The 22,193-nt window shown below is 37.5% G+C and overlaps 1 protein-coding gene across 2 annotated transcripts in view; it reads right to left on the bottom strand.

The window, feature by feature from the left end:
• The window catches only part of ADAMTSL1 (ADAMTS like 1), an 849,328-nt gene that overhangs the window by 617,304 nt on the left and 209,831 nt on the right, over window positions 1–22,193 (bottom strand). For both annotated transcript variants that reach the window (XM_036434138.2, XM_036434136.2), the window contains exon 2: window positions 5,374–5,493. In XM_036434138.2, coding sequence (XP_036290031.1) covers window positions 5,374–5,493 — 120 coding nt within the window. The remainder of the gene's footprint in view (window positions 1–5,373; window positions 5,494–22,193) is intronic.

Genomic DNA, 22,193 nt, shown 5'->3' with positions numbered 1-22,193 from the left:
CTGCAGAGTTAGTTTATGCTTATTAGGAAAGTTTGAAAGTTAAGCAGCAAATAGTCCGCTCCTCACATTTATAACTTTTGCTAAAGATATTTGACATTCATTTCTAAGTATGCTAGTTTACTTTAGGATCACTATAAGTGGAGACTATCTCAGGAATGTAAATGGTAACTTAAAGGAACAAAGTCAGAGTTCATGCCTAAGAAGAATTTATTTGGTATTGAGATTTCACCATTACTGACAACGTTCTCTTTGGGCAGGACCTAACAGTGTGAAACCTGAAATATGCTCAGAAAGAGTCCTTAAATTCATGTGTTTTGCAAATATTTCTAACTGATGTTAAATTTTTTAAAACAGAATTATATGTTTTGAGAGGTTGTTTGACCTTAAAGATCTGTTTTCATGAGTGCTGGAATTTTTAATGTTTCACATTTTATTACTTCCAGTGTCTTTTAAATAATTAATCTTGATATCTATTTGTTATTTGGAATAAATGACAGAATCTTAGCAAATAGTGGACATCTCATAAACAACAGATAGGAACTGTAGAAGCTGTAAGGGAATTAGAACTTGATAAAGGAAAAAAATGTTACACACATCCCCCACCCTTAAAGGATAATGGTTTTCTCTGTAAATTCCAAAGGTCAAGTGTAAAAAAGTAGTCCCTCTCCTTAAAGACTGAGATTCATCATCCTGACATTATTTACTGGAGTCGCAGTTCATGAACTGATAGGAGGCCCCATGATCATGTGTTCTGTTGTCATACGTTTGACTACTCCTAATTATACTGTGAGGCAAAAATGCATAGAGTGTATATATTAAATCTTGGGCATTGACTTTGTTGCTTTATGCCAATTCAATCATTGCTAATAAAAATAGCATTTATTTGGTATGTATTTAAGAATGTTTCCATCATAAAAAGTTCAGTAAACAAATTTTCCTGTAACCCAGTAGCTATGTAAGCACATATTAACATTTAATCATATATATTATAGATATGGTTAAAGTGCACTATGTCCATCTCCCCAATCCAACTTCCCTTCTTTTCCACCAGTCCATTAAGTAATCAATGTTACTAAGTTGGAACATATTTTCCCCACCCATTTTTATAGATAACTAGTGACCCGGTGCACAGATTTGTGCACATTGAAAGGAAATTAATTAGAAGTTGGCCAGCAGGACTGGATGGGATGGGGCTGAACATGCCTTGAAGCCAACCTCCCAAGGGAGGGCCCTGGTGTCTGCAGAGTGAGTGCGGTCCCTCCAGCAGGTGGGGTCCCTCAGCCTGGCCTGAGGGGATCGGGCTGAAAGTGGCCCTCTGACGTCCCCCTAGGGGTCCTGAATTGTGAGAGGGCACACACCAGGCCCAGGGACCCCACTGGTGCACAAATCCATGCACTAGGCCTCTAGTCAATAAATAAAAATACAGTGGTTACTAATCAGTGATGTTTTATGAAGCTATAAGCAATTTTGAGCAAGTGTGCTTCTGCAATTAAGTGTTAATTCCCTCTTCTCTTTATGCCACAAACACTTAGGAAGAAAAGTAGATCACACTGTTGTGTAATTCTGTCAAGAGTGTGCTATTGAATTCAGATGAGAAGATGCTAATGAGAGAGCATGAAGGTCATTCTTTAGTAATATAAATGTTCTCCACACACTGTTACTTGTATTTAAGTCCATTCAATACTCCACAGTAGTAGCCAACATAGAAGTATAATTAAGCTAATTAAATTATTATCTTCAGATCTTATCAATTAAATTCTAATGTTTCCTTTCCATTGGCAGTATTGGAGAGGAAGTTCGTGAACACCTTGAAAATATATGGAAATAGTTATATTCCATTTCACATGAGTGTATGTGTGTTGAGTGAACTAATTTTTCAGTTCATGGAAATAATACTTGCCCCCAACCTTCCTCAACCCCTGCCAAACTGAGAGAAAAAAATGGATTAAAAGCAGAGTCATTCCTAATAAATTGCATGTTTTGTTTTTAGTTGAGCTTCAGAAAATTAGTGACTTGACCTAGAGAACAAACTCTATCTTTTCACAGGCAATCTTTACAGACAAGCCTTTCTGCGGAGCCTGCCTGAAAGCTTACCTCTCTTCTACAAAGGACACCAGGCATTAAAGGGACCATTCTATCCTCAATTGGAATAAACATTTAAATTACTTCTCTTTTCTACCACAGCACAATAGTGGCTTCAATAACCGGTTTGTGAACCACAAAGCTATTGACAAATGAGGTGTGCACTAATTACATACTGAAGAAACTCCCCATTCTGTAATGAATTTCATGTTAATTATTATCATGATTTTTGTGTCTGGCTGACAACCAAAAACAACTGTGATCTGTTCCCGGACTATTCCAAGAATGAATAGCAGCCTTTTACAAACATCCTATTTCTGTAAACAATGCAAATCATATACATGCAGAGTTGCAGGCAATGATTCCAAGTTTGGTTGCCTGCTGTGGATCCTAGACAAATGGCTCCCTTGGATTGCTGTTCACAGCCTGGTGAATGAATGGAATTAGCCCTCAGAGAGGAAGCTAACTAGAGAGTTTCTCGAATGCAATGTAAAAGTTAATTGTGCCAGAAGGCCCTAATTGAGAGGGAGTTGAGGAAATGTTACTTAAAGGTCAAAAAGCAGCCCCCACTCCCAAATGAAAGGTTTAGGTGAAAGAGTTTCTACAAATAAGTTAGGCTGTTCTATTTGACAAAAACTATTTGAAAGAACAAAGGTTATAAAGAAGAAAAATTTTTAAAAAGATAACAATAGTTTTACTCAAATGTAACAAGATGTATTCTGTGGTTAATGTTACTTCTGTTCAAAATGTTATATGTATTGGGGATGAATTTGTTAGTTCCACAATTACAAATTTACATTCTTTACTATAAACCTACACACTGACTTAAACGGATCTAATGAAGATACTATTCAATATTCTTTCCTCACCTCATTAAAAACAAGATATTTGTACTGTTTTAACATTAATTTGCATTTAGAAGGATTTTCACATTTATAAGGCCCTTTTCATGCATAGTCAATGTTTTCAACATAAAATACTAACAACAGAGCAAGAGCTAATAGTCACAGTGGGTTTTTTTTTTCCCCATCAACAAACTCTTATAATAACTGAGCATTTATTATTTTCAAGGACAGGACTGGATGCTTGGGAGATGAGAATCAACATGAATCCCCACCTCAAGGAGCAGCCTTCCTAAGTCCAGTAGGAGAGGTGAAATAAGTGAATAAATGTTTAGGATACTAGAGAGGACTTACTTGAAAGCAAACAGAATTACACAAACAGATTATGTTGCTCAATTATTTTTCCTCTCACCCACCTGCGTTTGCCAAGTGGTATCTGTGACCTATACCAGGAAGCTCTCTGGAGGATTCTCCCATTCTGCTGAAGAGCCTCCTCCCAGTAGAGCAAAAACTCACAAATAAGGGGCACAAAAGGAATTTCTACTTTTCTGGCTATTAATGCAACAACTCATGTTTAAAATTTTCACCTTAGACAAATACAGAGATGATGGTGATTTCACCTTTTCATGTCTATTTAGAACATAAAGTTACACTTTAAGGTTTTATGTCCTCTGGCCCAAAGGAAGTGCTCACACAGAGCAAGAAACACCTTACACAGAAACTGTTAGAATTTCACAAATGTATTTTGAGACTGAATTAGCTTCTGGTATTTAGGAGGAAGCTTTGATCTTTTCTTTTCCCCCTCATATTTTCTCAGGTAAACCAGGTTCTGACAGTGTTGGTAGGCAATTCCTCTTCCAGGTTTAGTGCTTCAACCTACTTCCTGACTCATGTGCTCAGTAGGTTTCAGGAAATTCAGCAGCATGCACCCGTTTTATTATGATGTAAATCAATGTAATGCCATGTAATGATGATGTTCATGACACTTTCAATGCTTGCCAAGTGACAGAACTTGTTTTTAGTGACACTACTATAACAATTCCATTATGTTCATAATGAGTTCATACTAGTCAATTTCCTTTACAGTATAAATTCTGTAATAATTAGACTTGCTTATGAAATGTGAATGCAGTATCCACATAGCAGCACTTTCCAGGACTTTGAATAAACCAAATCCAAAATCAGCTAACATAGGTATTTCAGATTTTGCATAACATCAAATGGGTCAAAATTAAAATACACCTACAAAATATTGTTCACGGAAAGGAGGAATAAAATTTAGGTGGCAATGTGTGTGATCACACTCGCACAAATAAAAGCTCGAGCAAACAACAAAGTTTAAAAGGTAGGCTCTGCATTATTCAGATTTCACTGAGAAACACACACACACACACACACACACACACACACACACACACCATATGAAAATTCATTATAGTTCCCTTGGAACCTTTGCCCCTGTTCCTGCCAGGACTGGGGCACAAGCTCTGAGAAGGATTTGGATGTTCATCACAGAGAGGATGGGAATGACAAAAGCAGTGAGAGGGGCCTGTGAGTGGCTTGGAAAGCTAATTTACTCAATGTCCACAAGAGAAGTTTATGAGACAAATATGCAAACAAATACTCTTCCAGGAGGCAGTGGAGAAGGCAGAAATAAAGACACATATGTTCACTTTGAAGGTGATCGAAGGCATTCTTTTCTGTGATCCTACCATTTTAGGATTGGACGGGAAATCCATGGTCTTGGGCATATAGCATCCTCTAATTGCAATGTGAGTCCTGAGCACAAGGTCATCACCGTGAAGAGCCACATTTAGAACCTTCTGAAGTCACCAGTCTAATTTTCACCTAAAGTACAATTACCAACCACAGCTTGATTTGCAAGCAAAAGGAACCTGCAACTTGACCTCTCCTGTCAATGATACTACTTGTTTTCACTTGAGAGCTCATTTTTCTAGATTTTCCCCCCTCAAAACCACCACCAGAGAAACAAACGTTCATAACATAAATATGACTAACACTTTGAAGTAAAAATATCCACAGAGAAGCTAGGATTGGAAGATGGTGGAATTTCCATTGACCCATAAAACAATTTGAGCTTTAAATATAAACCTCCTTTTTTCTTCACTCATTTAAATTATTACCATTTCATGTTTGGACTGGCTGGCAAAACATCAGTTATTTTCATGTGAATCCTCACATGCTGCCCCAAACAAACATGAACGCTTGAGGAAGAGGTTTGAAGCTTGCCAGACACAGAGAAAGTCAGAAAGTTGCCCCGTACAGTTTGTCTCCTGCCCTATCTATCACTTTGCTCCCCTCTCCTTCTCACAGATATGAGAACTGCCATCCAATCCTCTTCAGATTTGCTAAAACCAACAATCATGGCAAATGGGAATTAGCAATGAAACCTCTGTGTTTCTAAGAATAAATAGGAGAGACACTGTACCGGGTCTTCAGTTTTGTGACTATTCAGGAGGTCAGACAGGAAATCTTCGTAATATTCCACTCTTCGAACCAGGGGAAATTCCCTCAGGAAAACAAGCCCGTCATGTTGGTCTCCGCATACCTACAGAGATAAGAGAGCTGAGTTAAGGCTTCAGACAGAGTCTGGAGGGTGGGGGCACAGAGGGAATAATATCTCTGAGTTGTAGAAACTTCTTGGATTCATTTCAAGTCTGATTAGAGCCATCAAAAACAAGGCACACAAATACACATTAATGTGAGAGACACTAAAATATTCTGACATGTGGCTAAGTCTTGATTGAATGCCAGAAAGTCCCCCACTAAATTGGTGCCTCTTAGTTGACCGGTGCACATGTCAGAATTCAGGGATTATAGCTTATCTTTGTGGCCAGCTCCAGTGTGGTCAGGCTCCTAGACTCATTCCACTGGGCAACCCATGTGTATGTTTGTGTCACTTCAGGGTTTTGGACCCACAGGGATCTATTCCTAGTGCCACAGATCTGAGTCCCATCAATCTGAGCATCAGGTGGATCCTGATGGCCTATTAAATACCTAGGACAGAATGTCTGGTATAGGAGCTGGCCTGAGCCCAGGACTGACTTCCTGAGTTAATCAAGAGCTTTAGAACCAAAATGCACTTAAGCTACTCTGGAGGGAGGTATCAGAGAACTTTAATCTAGAGCTTATCACATACCAGGTTCTTTACACTTACTATCTTGTACCAGCCCCAGAAGGTGTCTGTTAGTAGCCACACTTTACAAATTAGGAACTGGAGACACAAAGGATTTCGGGAAGCTACCAAGTTAGTAAGTGTTGAAATCAGGACTCAAATACAGGTCTGACTCTAAAACCCTTTTTTTTTTTTTAAATTATATCACTTTACTACTGAACCACTCAGACCTCCTCCGGCGTGGGACAAACTATCAAATAACTCCTATAAATTCAAAGAGTAATCAATTCGCCCAGGACTGATATCAGTATTATTGAATTGCTGAGAAAATATGAGATAATATATGCAAAGTACTTATGAAGCGACTCGAATATAGTAAGCATTCAATAAACAGTCATCATTAACAAAAGCACATTCTGCTCAAGGAAAAATCTGCCCTTTTAACATACGTGAAATACTTCAATATTTATATTTGTAATAGACATTACGAATGGGTATTATATTACCCTCACATGATCTTTCTATTGTTTTAACTTTTAACTTTTACATATTTTAAATTTTATAACTTTATATGGTATTGGTAATATTAGTAATGACTATATGGGTATTTATCACATTAATTTATACTATCTTGAAAGTCTGCACTTCTCCATAATAATGAAAATCATATTAAGCCCTAAGTCTTTTGGAAACAATTATAATTTTCTTTAATTCACATGTAAGTGGCCTCTGCTGATAGATATACAGTATGCTCAGCATCATTGTAGTACATAGAACCTTGGGCCCCCTTTGCAGATATTATTACATTTACCGAGTTGTTGACTTCAAGATAGGGTTAATTTCTTATGTTATCCAGGTTAGCTCAGTATAATCACATGTGGCCTTAAAGGCAGAAATTTCAAAGAGATAAGGGCAGAAGAGGAAGTCAGAGATATTCGTACAATGAGAAAGACTTGAATCACTATGTTGTTGGCTTGAAGAAGGAGTAGGGCATGCGGAAATGTGAGGAGAAAATGAGTTCTGCCGATGGGGAAGAAGACCTGAGCCCTAGATGAGAACTGTACCTTAGGCCATTAATTGGCTTTTAGCCCAATGAGACTCTGAAAAGAGAATCTAGCCAGGCCTTGATAGAGTTTTGACCTACAGAAACAGTGAGATAATACCTTGTTTTAAGCCATTAAATCTGTGGTAGTCATGGCAACAACAGAAAACTGATATAATCACCAAGAGGCAGAGTAACAGAGGTTATCTTGTTTCTTCTCCTACATTAAGTTTCCTATAAATTGACTAGCACTAAACAACTAGAGGTAGAATTTGCAAAAACTAATTTTTGGAAATGTATCCTTTTAGCTAACCTAACTTATTCCTGTTACATTTAAAATTAACTTTCTCTTCTTTCTCATCAAAGTCAATCATCCCTTAAGTGTGTAGTTAAATACACCTCATGACCTGTCTAGAACATGTTACTTCCCTGCTCAGACACCTTCAGGATTTTCCTTTCCACTGAATACATTCTACATTCAGGGGCTCGGTAGTCAAACCACTCACAGCTCTTCCAGTCCTAAATGAGGAGGAGTTGCACTTGTGGAACTCTGAAAATGACCAAGAACTGAGTTTAAAGTGATCTGGAATTGATGCGTTTTAATTTATTGTTTTCAAAAGAACTAATGTGTAGTGATTGCTACTGAATCTCACATTTTATGAATCATTTCTCCAAAAATCCTAGGCTATTTTTAATTCTAACTTTATTAGTCAAAATGGTGGTTACCTTTAGTCATCCAGTCCTGGTGTTCTTTGAAGAGACAGCATGAAAAACAGACTAATAAACTTCTATTTGTTTTCTTTGTGAAAATTTGTGTGACAGAAGAAACTTCTTTTGTTGAGTTAGAGACATAGATAAAAATGATTCAAATCTCTCCCAGAAGAGACAGTAAGATGTCAAATATAAGGAATATATACTTTAATTCTCAATCATACTGTGTATTTGCTTTAAAAAATACTTTTCTGCCTTTTGTTTTTCTCAAGAATGTTGACATAAATCTTACAATTCTCATCAAGATGCTCAATTTATCAAATATTTTTGTGTGGTATCAAGCAGAAGGTTTTAATTAAACTAAAATTCAACTCACTCCTGAGAACAGATAAGAATGTGAAAGTTAAATGAATATAATTATAACCATTTTACCCCTTTAGATATCTGTACATATCTTTCTAATTTAATTTTTATCCATGAACACTATTACTAATTAGGCAATTTAAAATACCCAAATTGCTTTGGTCAACTTTACATTAATTTTGAATATCTATATTTATCAACCAGGAATAGTACAGTGTTTTAGAAACACTGTTACAATGGAGGTGTCATATCAAGATACATAAATATATAAATCTTATACTTCTATCTCAAGCTGCTTTTAAAAACTATTTAAATCCAAAGTAGTACTTTTACTCATTCATTCTTTTATACTCCTATGTATACACATTTACTCAAGTCCTATCAATTGCCAGGAGCTTCAGGAAAGGACATATTTCTACATGTTCACCAAAAGCCATTATTTTTTTCATCATCTTTGGTATACACCTAGAGTAAATTTCTAAGCCTCCTTGCCAGTTAAGGTGTTCAAGACTGAGTGTTAGCTGTTTGAAATAACTGGTGCTTCCACCAGGCCTGGTCCATAAAAATCTCAGATATCTCCTCCTGCATCCTCTTTTGCCCCCAGGTCTGTTGGAATAAAAAAAGCCTCGGGGAAATTCTAGAATCAATTGTTATAGGTGGAAGAGGCTCCATTAGCTTGGCTCCCTGAATAATTGCACACAGGAAAGCCATCCCATGACCTATAAATGATTTACCTAATACTGTGGAGTGATCAAGAAGTAACAGCCTGAAGAAAAAAAAAAGCAATAGTGTGGAGTGCATGAGAACAAGTGATGGGAACTGAATTTGCATAGTGGAAGGAGCTATATGATGAATCCTGGTCACTGAAAGACTTTAACCAGTCTTGCTTAGACTTGTGATTTTGGAAGAATACTCTGTTTCTGAGGCAGTAAGATTGGGGATGAGGTGACTGGTTTTCAGATCACTGCAATTATTCAGATGAGAATTTATGAAGACCCTAGGGACTGACAGGGAAGAAGAGAATTATAAGATTTAGTGGCCAACTGAATGCAGGGGACAAGTCTCAGGCTATGTCTATAATGTCTGCCTTGATTTGAGGAAAAGAACAAAGTGAAGAGTAGTGCATTCAACAAAATAGAAAATACAGGAGGAGCCGAAACCGGTTTGGCTCAGTGGTAGAGCGTCGGTCTGTGGACTGAAAGGTCCCAGGTTCGATACCAGTCAAAGGCATGTACATTGGTTGCAGGCACATCCCTGGCAGGGGTTGTATAAGAGGCAGCTGGTCAATGTTTCTCTCTCATCAACGTTTCTAGCTCTCTATCTCTCTCCCTTCCTCTCTGTAAAAAATCAATAAAATATATTAAAAAAAGAAGGCCGAAACTGGTTTGGCTCAGTGGATAGAGCGTTGGCCTGCGGACTGAAAGGTCCTAGGTTTGATTCCGGTCAAGGGCATGTACCTCGGTTGGGGGCACATCCCTAGTAGGGGGTGTGCAAGAGGCAGCTGATCGATGATTCTCTCTCATCAATGTTTCTACCTCTCTGTCCCTCTCTCTTACTCTCCGTAAAAAATCAATAAAATATACAAAAAACATTAAAAAAGAAAAAAGAAAAAAAGAAAATACAGGAGGAAGGTCAAGTATATAGGTTAGATAAGGAGTTTGGCTCCAGAGAAGTGGAGTCTGAGGTGTCCTGGGCATAAAAAGATGAGTTTCATGCATAAAAAAAGAGATGAATGTGGAAGTGATATGTAAGTATTGACAACACATGGGAAGTAGATGATACTTGGCATGAATAAGTTTGCTAAGAAAAAGAAAAAGATAAGAAGATATGGAAGCTGAGATAAGAACCCTGGGGAGCATTGATGTTTAACACATAACATGGAGCCATCTCTAATGACCCATTTATGCCAACAGAACATATTAACAAGGAGAACCCAGACTTATACTGATTTCCATCAGTTTTAGTCTTCCTTTTATTGTTTTTCTATGAAAATACATTTATGACAGCATTATATCAAGTTTATTACAGACAAATAGTTCCTTGAAGACAGAAACCACAGCTCGTCGGGCTATCAAGTCCCAGCCTCTGAATTCAATTAAACTTGGACTAAAACTTGAAATTTTCCAGGATAACTCAGATTCAAAAACTTTTTCCCTGGTTTCCTGACTTTTGGTTTGAAAAACATGGTTACTTTACATTTGATACATCAAAACTTCCCTTGCAGTTAATATGGTACTTAGTATATCATAAAGATGCATCAAAACTGACACTTCACAATTGTGTCTTTTGTTTTGGAGTTTAGTTTTGCAGATAGGAAAAGAGAAACTAGTGGAATTCTGTACATGGCCAGTGGCTATTTGGGACCAGAAACAATGTCTCTTAAAAACTCATATCTCTGCTAAATTCAAACCTGAATATTCATTTACAGGAGCAGGGCAAGAATCAAGTAGTCATTACTGAGATACCTATCTGCTCCTACAGGATTCTTAGATTTGAGAAGGCCTGCTCTCCAAGAATCACAGACCAAAGTGCTAGAATTTGTACCCTTGATGAAGATTGCTTCTCTGATTATTGTCTGATGTCCTGCTTCAACCAGTGATCCTCTTCCTGATGGTAGGCACACCAAAAATGCTCCTTAGAAAGCCCAGAAATAAAGAAATACCCAGTTTCAGAATAAATCTCATCAGCTCCTGGAAGGCATGGGAGCAAATTATTGTACTGTATATGTTCTCTCTAATGGAGCAAAGTGATCAGCCATATAGAGATTTTGGAGAGAGTCTTATGTAAGTAGAGGAAACAAGGGAATCTTTAAAATAATTCTCTATTCTTTTTCCCATTAGCAGTAAAAAGTACTTTAAAACTAAAAGACACACACACCCCACAACACATAGCACACAAAACACAAAATCCACTGAATAACAAGAAAAACCTTTGCATTTGGCCTTCAGGAGAGTCAGAACCTCAAACTATGTCTATAATATGGTCTTCTACTTCACACTGGCTCCCTCCTTGATCCAACTTTCAGTGGCTTCAGAGATTGCTGGTTAGGATTCTGATGCACCTGCTCACAATGAACTTGTTTGATGCAAAAAAGGATAAAAATATTTCTTCAGAATTTCCCACTTACAAGTTTGCTCCGTGACTAGAATTTGGAAAGTTAAAATATGAAGCAACAGGTTCATATTTTGGAATCTCTGCCATCATTAGAGAAGAGTCATAATTGTAATTCTGATGATGGGAGTGGATTATGGCTGGCTCTTTCAAGCAGCTACAATGTTCTTATTACTCTGGGTGAGATGACCACTGACTGCTAGGCTGAGTGAAAGGGTTGTAGAAATAATAGAAACTTAAACATAACAAATTTGCCTTCAAATGATTTCACTGTTCTTCATTTTTCCTTTAATTTTTCCATGAAAACTGAAATGTAGCAAATCCTGGGTAGGATTTCAGTTTTTATATTACTTACAAAGTGTATTGTTGAAAATCACATCATTAATTTTTTTTTAGGATTTTGAAAGGTATATTTATACCCATATTTTGGTTCATAGTTTACTAAGTACTAAGACACTAAAACTGCAAATTCTCATGAGATTAGAAAAATGATTTTAACAACCTAAATAATTGGCCATTGTGCTATCTATCTATCTATCTATCTATCTATCTATCTATTTATCTATCATCTATCTATAAAAAAAGCCTAGGTGACCAAATGACTGAAAGACCAAAAGATCAGTCAACTGGTAGCTATGATGAGCACTGACCACCAGGGGCAGATGCTCAATGCAGGAGCTGCCCCCTGATGGTCAGTGTGCTCTCACAGCAGGAGCGCCACTCAGCCAGAAGCTGGGCTTAAGACTAGCGAGTATGCAGCAGCATGAGCCTCTCCCACTTCTGCAGCATCAGGTACCAAAGTGTCAGGATGAATGGGAGCAGCTCCTGGCTCCAGCTCAGGCTCTTCTCCAGCCACCTGTGGCTTCGCACACTGCTACATCCCCCAAGGAGTCCTGGACTGCGAGAGAGGATAGGCCAGGCTGAGGGACCCCACCAGTGCACAAATCCATGCACTGGGCCTCTAGTCTGACTATAAATCTATATTTAAATACAAGTGAAATTGGAATGATTGATGTCAGAGTTATGAGTTCAAGAGAACACTCAAATGTTTATTGAGTAAATTGCTGAATATAAAGTTCTCTTGGGGGGAAAAAAAAGAAATCTCTAGCTCCAGTTCTGAGAATTGCTACTAATAAGAGGAAATGGTCAATCGGGAAAAAAGGAATACATATGTACTACTATTTGTAATACTTTAAACAATAAAATAAAATTTTAAAAAAAGAGGAATTGAGGAGAACTTACATGGATTCAAAGAATTATGTAGCCCTAACATTCGATATCTTCTGATCCTAACAATCAAAGTGACTCAGAAACCAAGGGAAGGAAGAGAAAAATCAGTTTCCAAGGTGAAAGCACAAGTAACTTCTGGTTTGAAGGAATGCAAGCCAAAGAATCAATATGCTATCATTAGCCCTTTAAAATAATTATATGCTAAACCAAAACTGAGAATAGTCCCAAATGAAATTTAAAAAATTACCTAAGTCAATTAAAGATAAAGTCTAAATAAAAATAATACATATAGATATTTTTTACTTTACTAAATGCCCTAATATTTGGTGGCAACAATGACTTGCCTAAAGTTAGTAAATTATACTTGGCAATAAAAAGGGGTCTCTAGTTTTTAGAAGGGAATTAATCATATCAATAGCCTGTTCCTGGTAGAATACTTTTAATGAATCTAAATGCTATGAAAAAACAAAAACAAAATGCCAGTCTACTCTCAGTAACCCCATTCCTGCTTGGAATATTCTAATGTAGAGAGATGGGCAAACAAGCGAACAGCATTTCAGTTGTAAATGACAGGAAACAATTATGAGCATATAATCCTATAAAAGAAATGTCTTCATAATGGAAAAAGAGAAGTATGTCAGAGCTTTATGAAAATAAGTATCAAAATAATATTTATAAATGTGTCCAAACTCAGTCACCAGTCAGAAGAGGTTCAATCAGCTTATCAAGTGTGACAATCAGCAGATCTGTCTGCACACATTCACAAATTTAGAGAGATCTAGGAAGCAGATCCTCTGAATAAACTGCTACCCATGTTGAATGGATCCACTTAGAAGACTTTCTGCTTACTGATGAAAGTATTTTTGGTTATTGTACTGGTGAGGGACTAAACCTTTCTTGACAGAGACAATGCAATGCCAGTACACCTAGCCTTACCTACTGCTTCAGCAGGCTTGATTGGGATAATAAAACGATTTCTGAAGTAGCTTCAGCTACCTCCACCTAATGGCTGCCAACTATGCGAGCTGATTAGCAGTGTTAGACTCCCCGAAGGAAGGTCTAAATGTGATCCTCAAGAAGATGGGTGGGGGTTGTTCATAAAAACATGCTTATAACCATATTTAAGCCACTGACATTTATATACCTGGTGTTTGGAGCTTGAAAACATTTCAGCATTCTGTTTGTTCTCCTCCCAACTTTAATTACCATTTCTAAGGATTGTAAAGATAATTGCTAAAAGGTTAGAGCAGAAAGAAGTGAGATGGAACATGCTGGTCCAAAATGTTCAGCTGGGCCTCATAATTCTTGGTACAGATGTTCCTGCTTAGTTCAGATCTGATTTAGAGAAACAGCTATAATATGGTTTCAGGGAAGGTGACCAGATGTAGCTGAATTTAAAGATATGTCCCAGAATGTCAATGAAAAGAAATGCCATCACCCCAGCAAAATAACCTTTATGGAGTCATGCCTAAAAAAAAAATATCTACTTTATCTTCAAAGTAGATTGACCTACCTGGACAAGAAAGAATATTCTTTTAAAAATACTAAAAAAATGAAATGAAATAAAACATGTAGAGAAGTTTACCCTAGCAGAACAATGTATAAAGAAAAGGTAGCAAAATGAATTCTATCAAAGGGTATGCACTGTGTCTAATGAGAGATAAGCTGTGGCATTGCCATAGCTTGTTATAAACACAGGCTCAGAAGAACTTTTGAGGCCATCTTCACCAAGCTCTGATGTTTTCAGATGAGCGAAAACAAAAAAACACCTTCCTAGGCATAGAGCAGAGAAACATATGTGTTTTAAGACGTCAACCTTGATAAGATAGCAAAACAGCCAACTAAATCCAGGAAAGCGGCAACTTTACCAAAAATATATAGCCAGTTTTCTTCTTCCTTATCTTCCTCAAATATTTTAGGACACATTTTATACCATTCCTTTTAAGAGAGGAACAGAGTACAATTCCAAAGTTCTAAAGACACTCGGCTTGGGAAAGCGGCTAACAGCTGCGGTTCAGATCCCCACGTAGACAAAGAAGGAACACATGAAACAAAAAAGGTAGAATCCCTTTTGCTCTGCTGTAGTTGGATGAGCACATTATTGTCACGTGTTCCATTAACAAGGAGAAACAGAAATGGTCTTTAAATCGCTCCCGTGTGTGGGAGCTTTAAAACTCACATAAAACGCTCATTAATGTCAAAAGTTAAGAGAGTTATGCAGTTAGAACATTTTAAGATGAAGAAAAAAGTGGAAGGACTTAAAAGATGTCTAGGCACACAGGCAGTGGTAGAAATCAACTTTTTTTTATTGTACAGTTGGCAAACGTTTACATAGATCAGTATTATTATTTATGTTTTTCCAAAGTGAGTTACTTAGTAAGAGGAATTGGAAATCAGGATATTTCTCATATTCTGAATTAGAATGGAAATTAATGAGGGCTGAGCCTTTTCCCATCACCTTTCATTAGTATATATTAGCTCCTTCAGGGCCAAAATGGTGTGCCAATGAGATCTGCTGCAGAGAGCATAATTGGCATGTGGGCCACACAGTCTCCATGATGTCAAAGAAGTGGGAACACCCTTAGGGCTTTTCTCTCCTCTCTCTGCACTGAAGTATCAGTTAATCTCCACAGTACTGGGAAATGGTGATCAGAATCCATGGATGATTCTAACTCTCTCTCTCCCTTCCTGTCTATAGAAAATCAATAAAATATATTTTAAAAAAAGAATTAATGGATGACAGATGGCTCTGATTATGCCCCATGATTCTCACCAAGACTGCCCAAACCTAGATCAAAGTTTACCCCTATTCTAGCATGCCCTTTCAGAGTACCAATGAAATGCAGAGGTCCATCACACACTCTATTCAGTTGGCTCAATGGTTTTATACAAAAGAACCAAGGTAATAATTTATATCATTTTGTGGGCAAGTTAGCAAGTTAGCTTTTATTGTTTTACAAACTCTAGACGTTTCTCTTATTCCTGGCTAGATCTTACCAACAAGTGCCAATATTCCAGAGAGGGAAAAAAAGGATAGTTTGGGCCCTTGAAAATTTATTCCCCCTTCAACAATATAGAGAGTGCTTTAATAGTATCGGTAGTGTTACTCAGATATGTTTAAGTTCACCATGACTGCCCCTCCCCTAACACACATACCCCATGACCCAGTCTTTGAAAAATGTAAACATAAAAACTTGGGAGAAATGTAATCAGTATTTAAATTTCATATGTAACTTAAAGAATTTCAAATATTTACTCAGTATCTCAAGAAAATTCCCAAGAAGTGGGGAGGTTTATACTTAAAGCATAGCAAGCATTCTTAAATGTCCATTCTTTTCTCCTTACCCATTTCTGTCATTCTCAATGTATTTCATACAGATGGCAGATAGTTCTTTAAGACATTTTTATCTTTTAACTCCCAAGTTATTTCTGAAATTTAGATCAGGTATTTTTTTTGGGGGGGTGGAGTGGGGAAGAGAAGTGGAATGCTGAATATATTTCTGTATTATTAGTCATTATTTTACTAGTATATTAATAATACATTAATAATAATTTGTTTTATTAAAGAAAAATTATCTTTGTATAGAATGAAATAACATTATAGGCACGTGTGTGTGTGTGTCTATATATATATATATATATATATATATATATATATATATATATAGATGCATGAATATATATATATGTGTGTTTGTATGAATAGTGAAAATTCCAATGTGGCCCTAAATTATGAGAAGGATCCTCAACAGAGAAGTTATACCAGTGTGGTCTAGTCCAAAAACCTTGGATATCAAAATCACCCTCTCAGCATAGTGATTATTTTTCAGATTCTACCTAAGGTAAAAACCCCTGTAACGGAGCATGGAAGAATGCTTTCTCATTTCATGAGGTAGGAGCTCTGACTCCTCAAGTTTTGGAGCATCAGTGGCATGAAGCAGAAAGTGTTTCCAGCACCCAGTTAAAAAGGCTACATGAAGCAACCAAGGAGAGAGACCACATGGAATTGGAAAAGTTCTAAGGCTGTATGTAGAAAGACTTAGGTGTTCCAGTGTCCCAACTAAGCCCAGCCTTCTAGCTGTCCTTGCTAAGTTTCAAGATATGTGAGTAAACCATCTTGGACATTCTAGTCCAATTAAGCTCCCAGACAAATACCACCCCAGCTCCTGTCACATGGAGTTGAATAAGCATCCTGTTGAGGCCACTCAATCCACAAAATTATGAGAAGATATATTGACATAGTTGTTTTAAAACATTAACTTTTGAGTTAGTTTTATTATACTAACAGGAGGTAACTTAAATTCTGTGGTAGCATAGTTTGAAGAGGAAAGAGAGAAATTAATCTTCACATCCCATATTTGCTTTCAGAAGCACATAAAGTAGGTGGTTTTCCCTTTTAGGTTGCCCATATCTGTTGAAAATAGAATTTTAAGATAATCATAGGTGTTGATAACCAGTGACACTCTCTGGGAAAAATAATAATCATCGCCCTAACCAGTTTGGCTTAGTGGATAGAGAGTCTGCCTGTGGACTGAAGGGTCCCAGGTTCGATTCCAGTCAAGGGCATGTACCTTCGTTGCAAGCACATCCCCAGTAGTAGTGGGTATGCAGGAAGCAGCTGATCGATGTTTCTCTCATTGATGTTTCTAACTCTCTGTCCCTCTCCCTTCCTCTCTGTAAAAATCAATAAATATATTTAAAAAAAAACAATGATCACTTAGTAGACCCGTCTAATTTTGTGTCTGATGCTATAATTGCTCTCTGCTAGCATTTTTTTGTATGCTTCACTAATTTTATGTTTAGAGTCAATAATATCAAAACCATATAATGATGTTGCCATATCATGGGTAGTATATTTATTAACACTTTATTCCTTAATATAAATAACTATAGTTCTTATAAATACTAGGTCCCTGGGAAAAGTTTTAGTGCTATACTCTTCTATTCTCTTGTTCACTGTGTTATTCCACATATTTTTATAGCTATGAAATGACATAAAGTGATTACTTCTAGATATATTACAAATTGCAGAGGCTTTATCTTTCGTTCCATATTTTCAAAGTCCTCAAGACCACTGCCCTTCCACACACCTTTTGGCAGATAATAATTTGACAGCACTATCTGTGCCTTCATTCTTCATTCATTCTTCTCTGTATTTAACCAAGTACTTTTCAGCCTGAAAATGTCACCATTTAAGCCCCATAGATCAGAACCACCTCTGTTTTATTTTCTACTCTATCCTGAAATCCTAGCCATGCCTGGCACAGCATTGAGTTCTATAAATATCTGAGTAGTAAATTAATGAAGGCCTTTTAAAAAAAAGTTATTAATTTCAGAATTTTTAGAGCTAGAAAGCAGCTTAGAAATCATCCAATCTCACCCCCTCTGGAGCCCACAGAGAAGCAAACTGACTTTCCCAAGAACATTTATTTAGTAAGTGTCAGAGCCCAGACTAAAATTGTAGATTTCCGGATGCTAGACTGGCACCCTATCCCTTTCATGGCTCCAGTGTCCTTCTCCCCTGTTTGAGTTGTCTCCCTAAATATTGGCGCGTACTGGAATCATGTAGAATCAAAACTGACTGCAAGCTCAATGAACCAGCAGTGAAATGTGGTGACTTCAAATGTGGGCTGCTAATAAAAATACACCACAGGAAACAAAACATATGATATTTTTCTTCCCATGCATACTCAACCGACCATTAAAAATGGGTACAGAGTTAATTTCTAGATGCTAAATTTAAGAGGACAGCTGACAAACCAACAATTCCTTCAGAAAGAGTACATGGTGGTGACTATCTGGAAAGCATATGACAATCAGCTGAGTTAGTTAAGGGCTTTTTGCCTGAGAAAGGGAAGGAGAAGATTTGAGAGCTGTCATCAAGTACTTGAAGGGTGACTGCTGAGAAAGAGGCAACTTACTTGCCTAGGTCCAGCCCTCCTCAGCCCCTTCCTGAGGTTCATTTCCTCCCCATGCACTTGCTCCTTACATTCCGACATCAGACTTCCTGCTCTCACCAAGCTCACCAAGACTGGTCTTTCATCCATTAGTCCTTAGTCCTCATCTCAAATGATCACATGTTCTCTCTGAAACTCTCTTCCTTTGGTCTCTGTAATAATTGGGAATGATTTTACCCCTCTGGCCATTCCTTTGGTTTCTTATTTGTTGGCTTCTTCTGTGCCTCCCACCCAATAGTCATAGGTGGTCCCAGGGCTCTGTTCATGGGTATCTCTTCTTCTCGCTTTTGTTTCTTATCCTGGGATTCTGGTTAGCTCTCAGAGAGTCAGCCATCCTTTCTGGACAGATGATTCTAAAACCCATATATGGCTGTTACATAAGCACGTTCCATACTGCATGCTATACTTTAAACTTTGCCATGCCCTCTGCTCAGAATGCCCTCCTTCCATTTCCTGGTACTAAAATTGCATCAATCCTTAAATACTCACTCTTTTATGGAGTCATCCCCTCTAAATACCTATAATCCCACTGAATCTAGAGAGGTCCTGCTCTTGTAGTTTAGATATGGAATCATGGGGCCTGGATGTCTTAGCTTAACTCTTCTGCTATATGATTTGGGTAAATTACTTAATCTGGAACTAAGGTCCTTCATGTATAAAAAGGGAAGAACATTACTAGTTACCTTACAGAATTGTGATGATTACATGGGAAAATGATTTGTAAACTATAAATTGCTGTACAGAGTTTGGTAGTATCATTACTAAAGGGAGTTTTTTTGGTTTCTTTTTGACAGTATGAACTAGCAGAGTATGTCCAATCAAATAAATTAATATTTTCATCTTGACTGACTCACTTGGCTGGAAAAACATGTGGACATTCCAATATAAACAGGAGTGGGGAGGGGGTGTAGGAGACACATGTCATAATTTATTGAGATATGAGTCCTGGCACCTCATTTTTAAACAAAAAAAGCATATTATTACTTCTGTAATGACATGCATTTTCATCTCTCTTATGGTCATTTGGGAACTTATCTTACATCCTCTCCAAGGCTAAAGATATCAAGGTCAGGGATCCTGACCTATTGAGCATCCTGCAAGTCTAAGAACAATACCTTAAATTTAGTATGTGCACACCATTTGTTGAATTGAATGAAAATAAATTTGGCACATCTAGTTTCAGGAAAAGTGAAATTAAGTCATAACTTAGCATAATAAATAGATTTTTCAAACAATTAAATATTGTGTTGAGCATGGCATTGGCTACTTAGTAGGTAACAAAGACTCACACTGTAAGCATCCACTCAGGAGCTAAAGAGATCATTCAGATGAATTCTACCTCTGCGAATATGTGGATAAATTAGCTAAAATGTATGCTGTTATTCCTGCTGTCCTTCCCCACCTCCTCTATAATAGTAGCATAGATGTTCAGCAATTGGTGGCAACATTTATTTCCCATATACAGGAGTTGTGCAAAAGTCTTTTTGTTTGTTTTTTGCATCTTTGGAGGCATCTCAATAATGGCCTCTTTAAACATGCGTTAGTATCACAGATCATTCATATACATTTGAATCTGCTTATCCATGAAATGCATGGACTAAATAATGCAGACACTACCATAATACATTTTCTATACTCAAAGAATCTGAATTGGGTGATTTTAATGCTGACACCTAAGCCCACATTTCATTTTTGATAAGCTTTTTATCTTATTCTCCTCTGGGGCTCCCATTTCTACCAGTCTCTTTCCCTTCTATGTGAATATCATTGTCGCCTATTTCACAGAAAAAAATTAAGTCTCTTAGATGTGATTACTCTAAAATGACTGCTTTCCCACAATTACATGCTTCTGTCCCCATGCTCCCCTTGGTCTCATATATTCACATCCCTTTCCTACTGGCTAAACCGGACTCTCTTCCACCTATACTCTGAATTCATTCCATCTACTGATGTCCCCTTAGGGATTGTGCTTCATTAGCTATTACTCTCTCCTCTTCCCTATTCCCCATATGTTGTCATTATTTTCTCCAATTGACTCTCTCTCTCTCTACATACATACACACACACACACACACACACACACACACACACACATCTATATATATATATATTTTTTGTTTGTTTGTTTGTTTGTTTTAAGAGAGAGAGAGAGTGAAAGAAAGGGAAAAAGAGGGAGAATGAAAGAGGAAGGAATATGTCTCTTCTTGATTCTGTGCTCTTATATGTAGTATCCAAGATTTTAATTCCTCTCATAACCACTTTTCTATAAATAAATCCTCACTACACTTAATGGTTCCACAAGCTTTACAAACAGTAACCCTGACCTTTGATGTTATGCAACTAATTTCATCAATGACTCCCTAGGTACCAAATACTACAGGCATTTTCCAGTCTTCATCTTACATTCAAGAATCATGACCTAGTTAGACGAAAACTTTCTCCTGCTCTACTTTCCATGACAACACACCCTTCAAGGTCTTCTCGGTCTCCCCCATGTTTTGATATTCATCTGCCCATCCCTAAAACCCTGGTGTTCTCTAGTGCTCTGACCTTACACCACTTATTCTACAAATTTTTTCTGGAAATCTTTTCCATGATCATGAATTTAGGCAGCACTAATGAGATGACAACTTTTAAATATATCTGTACACCCAACTCCAGACTCATGCACCTTTTACTTATTAAATTAAGAATCTTCAACCAAATGTACCACCAGTACATTTGGAGAGAATTCATTATTGTGTTCACTTCTTCCAAATACACTCCTCCCATATGTCCCAAGCCCGAGACCTTTGAGTCTGCCTAGAATCTGTCTCCGCGCCCCTCACCCCCCTATATTACATTGATTAGCAAACTCTGACATTGCTCTCATCTGATTTTCTTTCCCTACTTGGCCTCTCCATCTCCAGATTTGTCCCCTGTCCTCTATACTACCACAGCACTCTTCTCAGTAGTCTCTGTGCTTATAATCTTATCCCTTATTCAGTCCAACATCTGCACTGCTGCTAGAGTGAGTTTTCACACACACACACACACACACACACACACACACACACACTCAAACAAACAAAGAATCAAACAAAAAACAAACAAACACAATTCCAAGCATCTCTCTCTCTGGCATGTCATGTTTCACAATTCTTTACCTTCTACATGAAGTTCCTCAAATTTTAATGTTAATCAGGGGTCTCATTATAATATAGGAGCTTCATGGAGCTCTGAGGTGGAGTCTGAGATTCTTCTTTTCTAACACACTCCCCGATGATGCCGATTCTGTTGTCCAGCAACCACACTTTCAGTAGCAAGGTTCTACAGATTATAACACAACCTCCTTTTATAGTCCCAAAGCCTTCTTGTTGGTCCTCTCATTACCACTGCAGCCTCTTCCCCATGCCTTTTCTTCTTTGCTTTGATACTCCAGCATTATTGAATGGCTTTTGGCTGTCCAAACACACCATGATCATCTGCTCCTCCATGCCTCTACACTGTCTGTTCCATCTGCTTTGCATGCACACCTATAGTCATCGGTTAATTCCTACTTAGTTCAACTCTAACTTGGCAGGTCTATCTCCCCACCAGATCATGAAATCTTTGAGAGAGGAGTCTGGTTCATATCCAAGGTCCTAACCTACTAGAGATCCTGACTCAAACGCATGAGTCTCCATTACTCAATCTATTTGTATACAGCAGAAGCCTCTTAAAATTCCCATTGCTCCTTA

Source organism: Pipistrellus kuhlii, unplaced genomic scaffold (assembly GCF_014108245.1).
Source record: "Pipistrellus kuhlii isolate mPipKuh1 unplaced genomic scaffold, mPipKuh1.p scaffold_m20_p_12, whole genome shotgun sequence".
NCBI lineage: Eukaryota > Metazoa > Chordata > Mammalia > Chiroptera > Vespertilionidae > Pipistrellus > Pipistrellus kuhlii.
The sequence above is the reverse complement of the archived record's forward strand: the minus strand, read 5'-3'. Positions and strand labels throughout refer to the sequence as shown.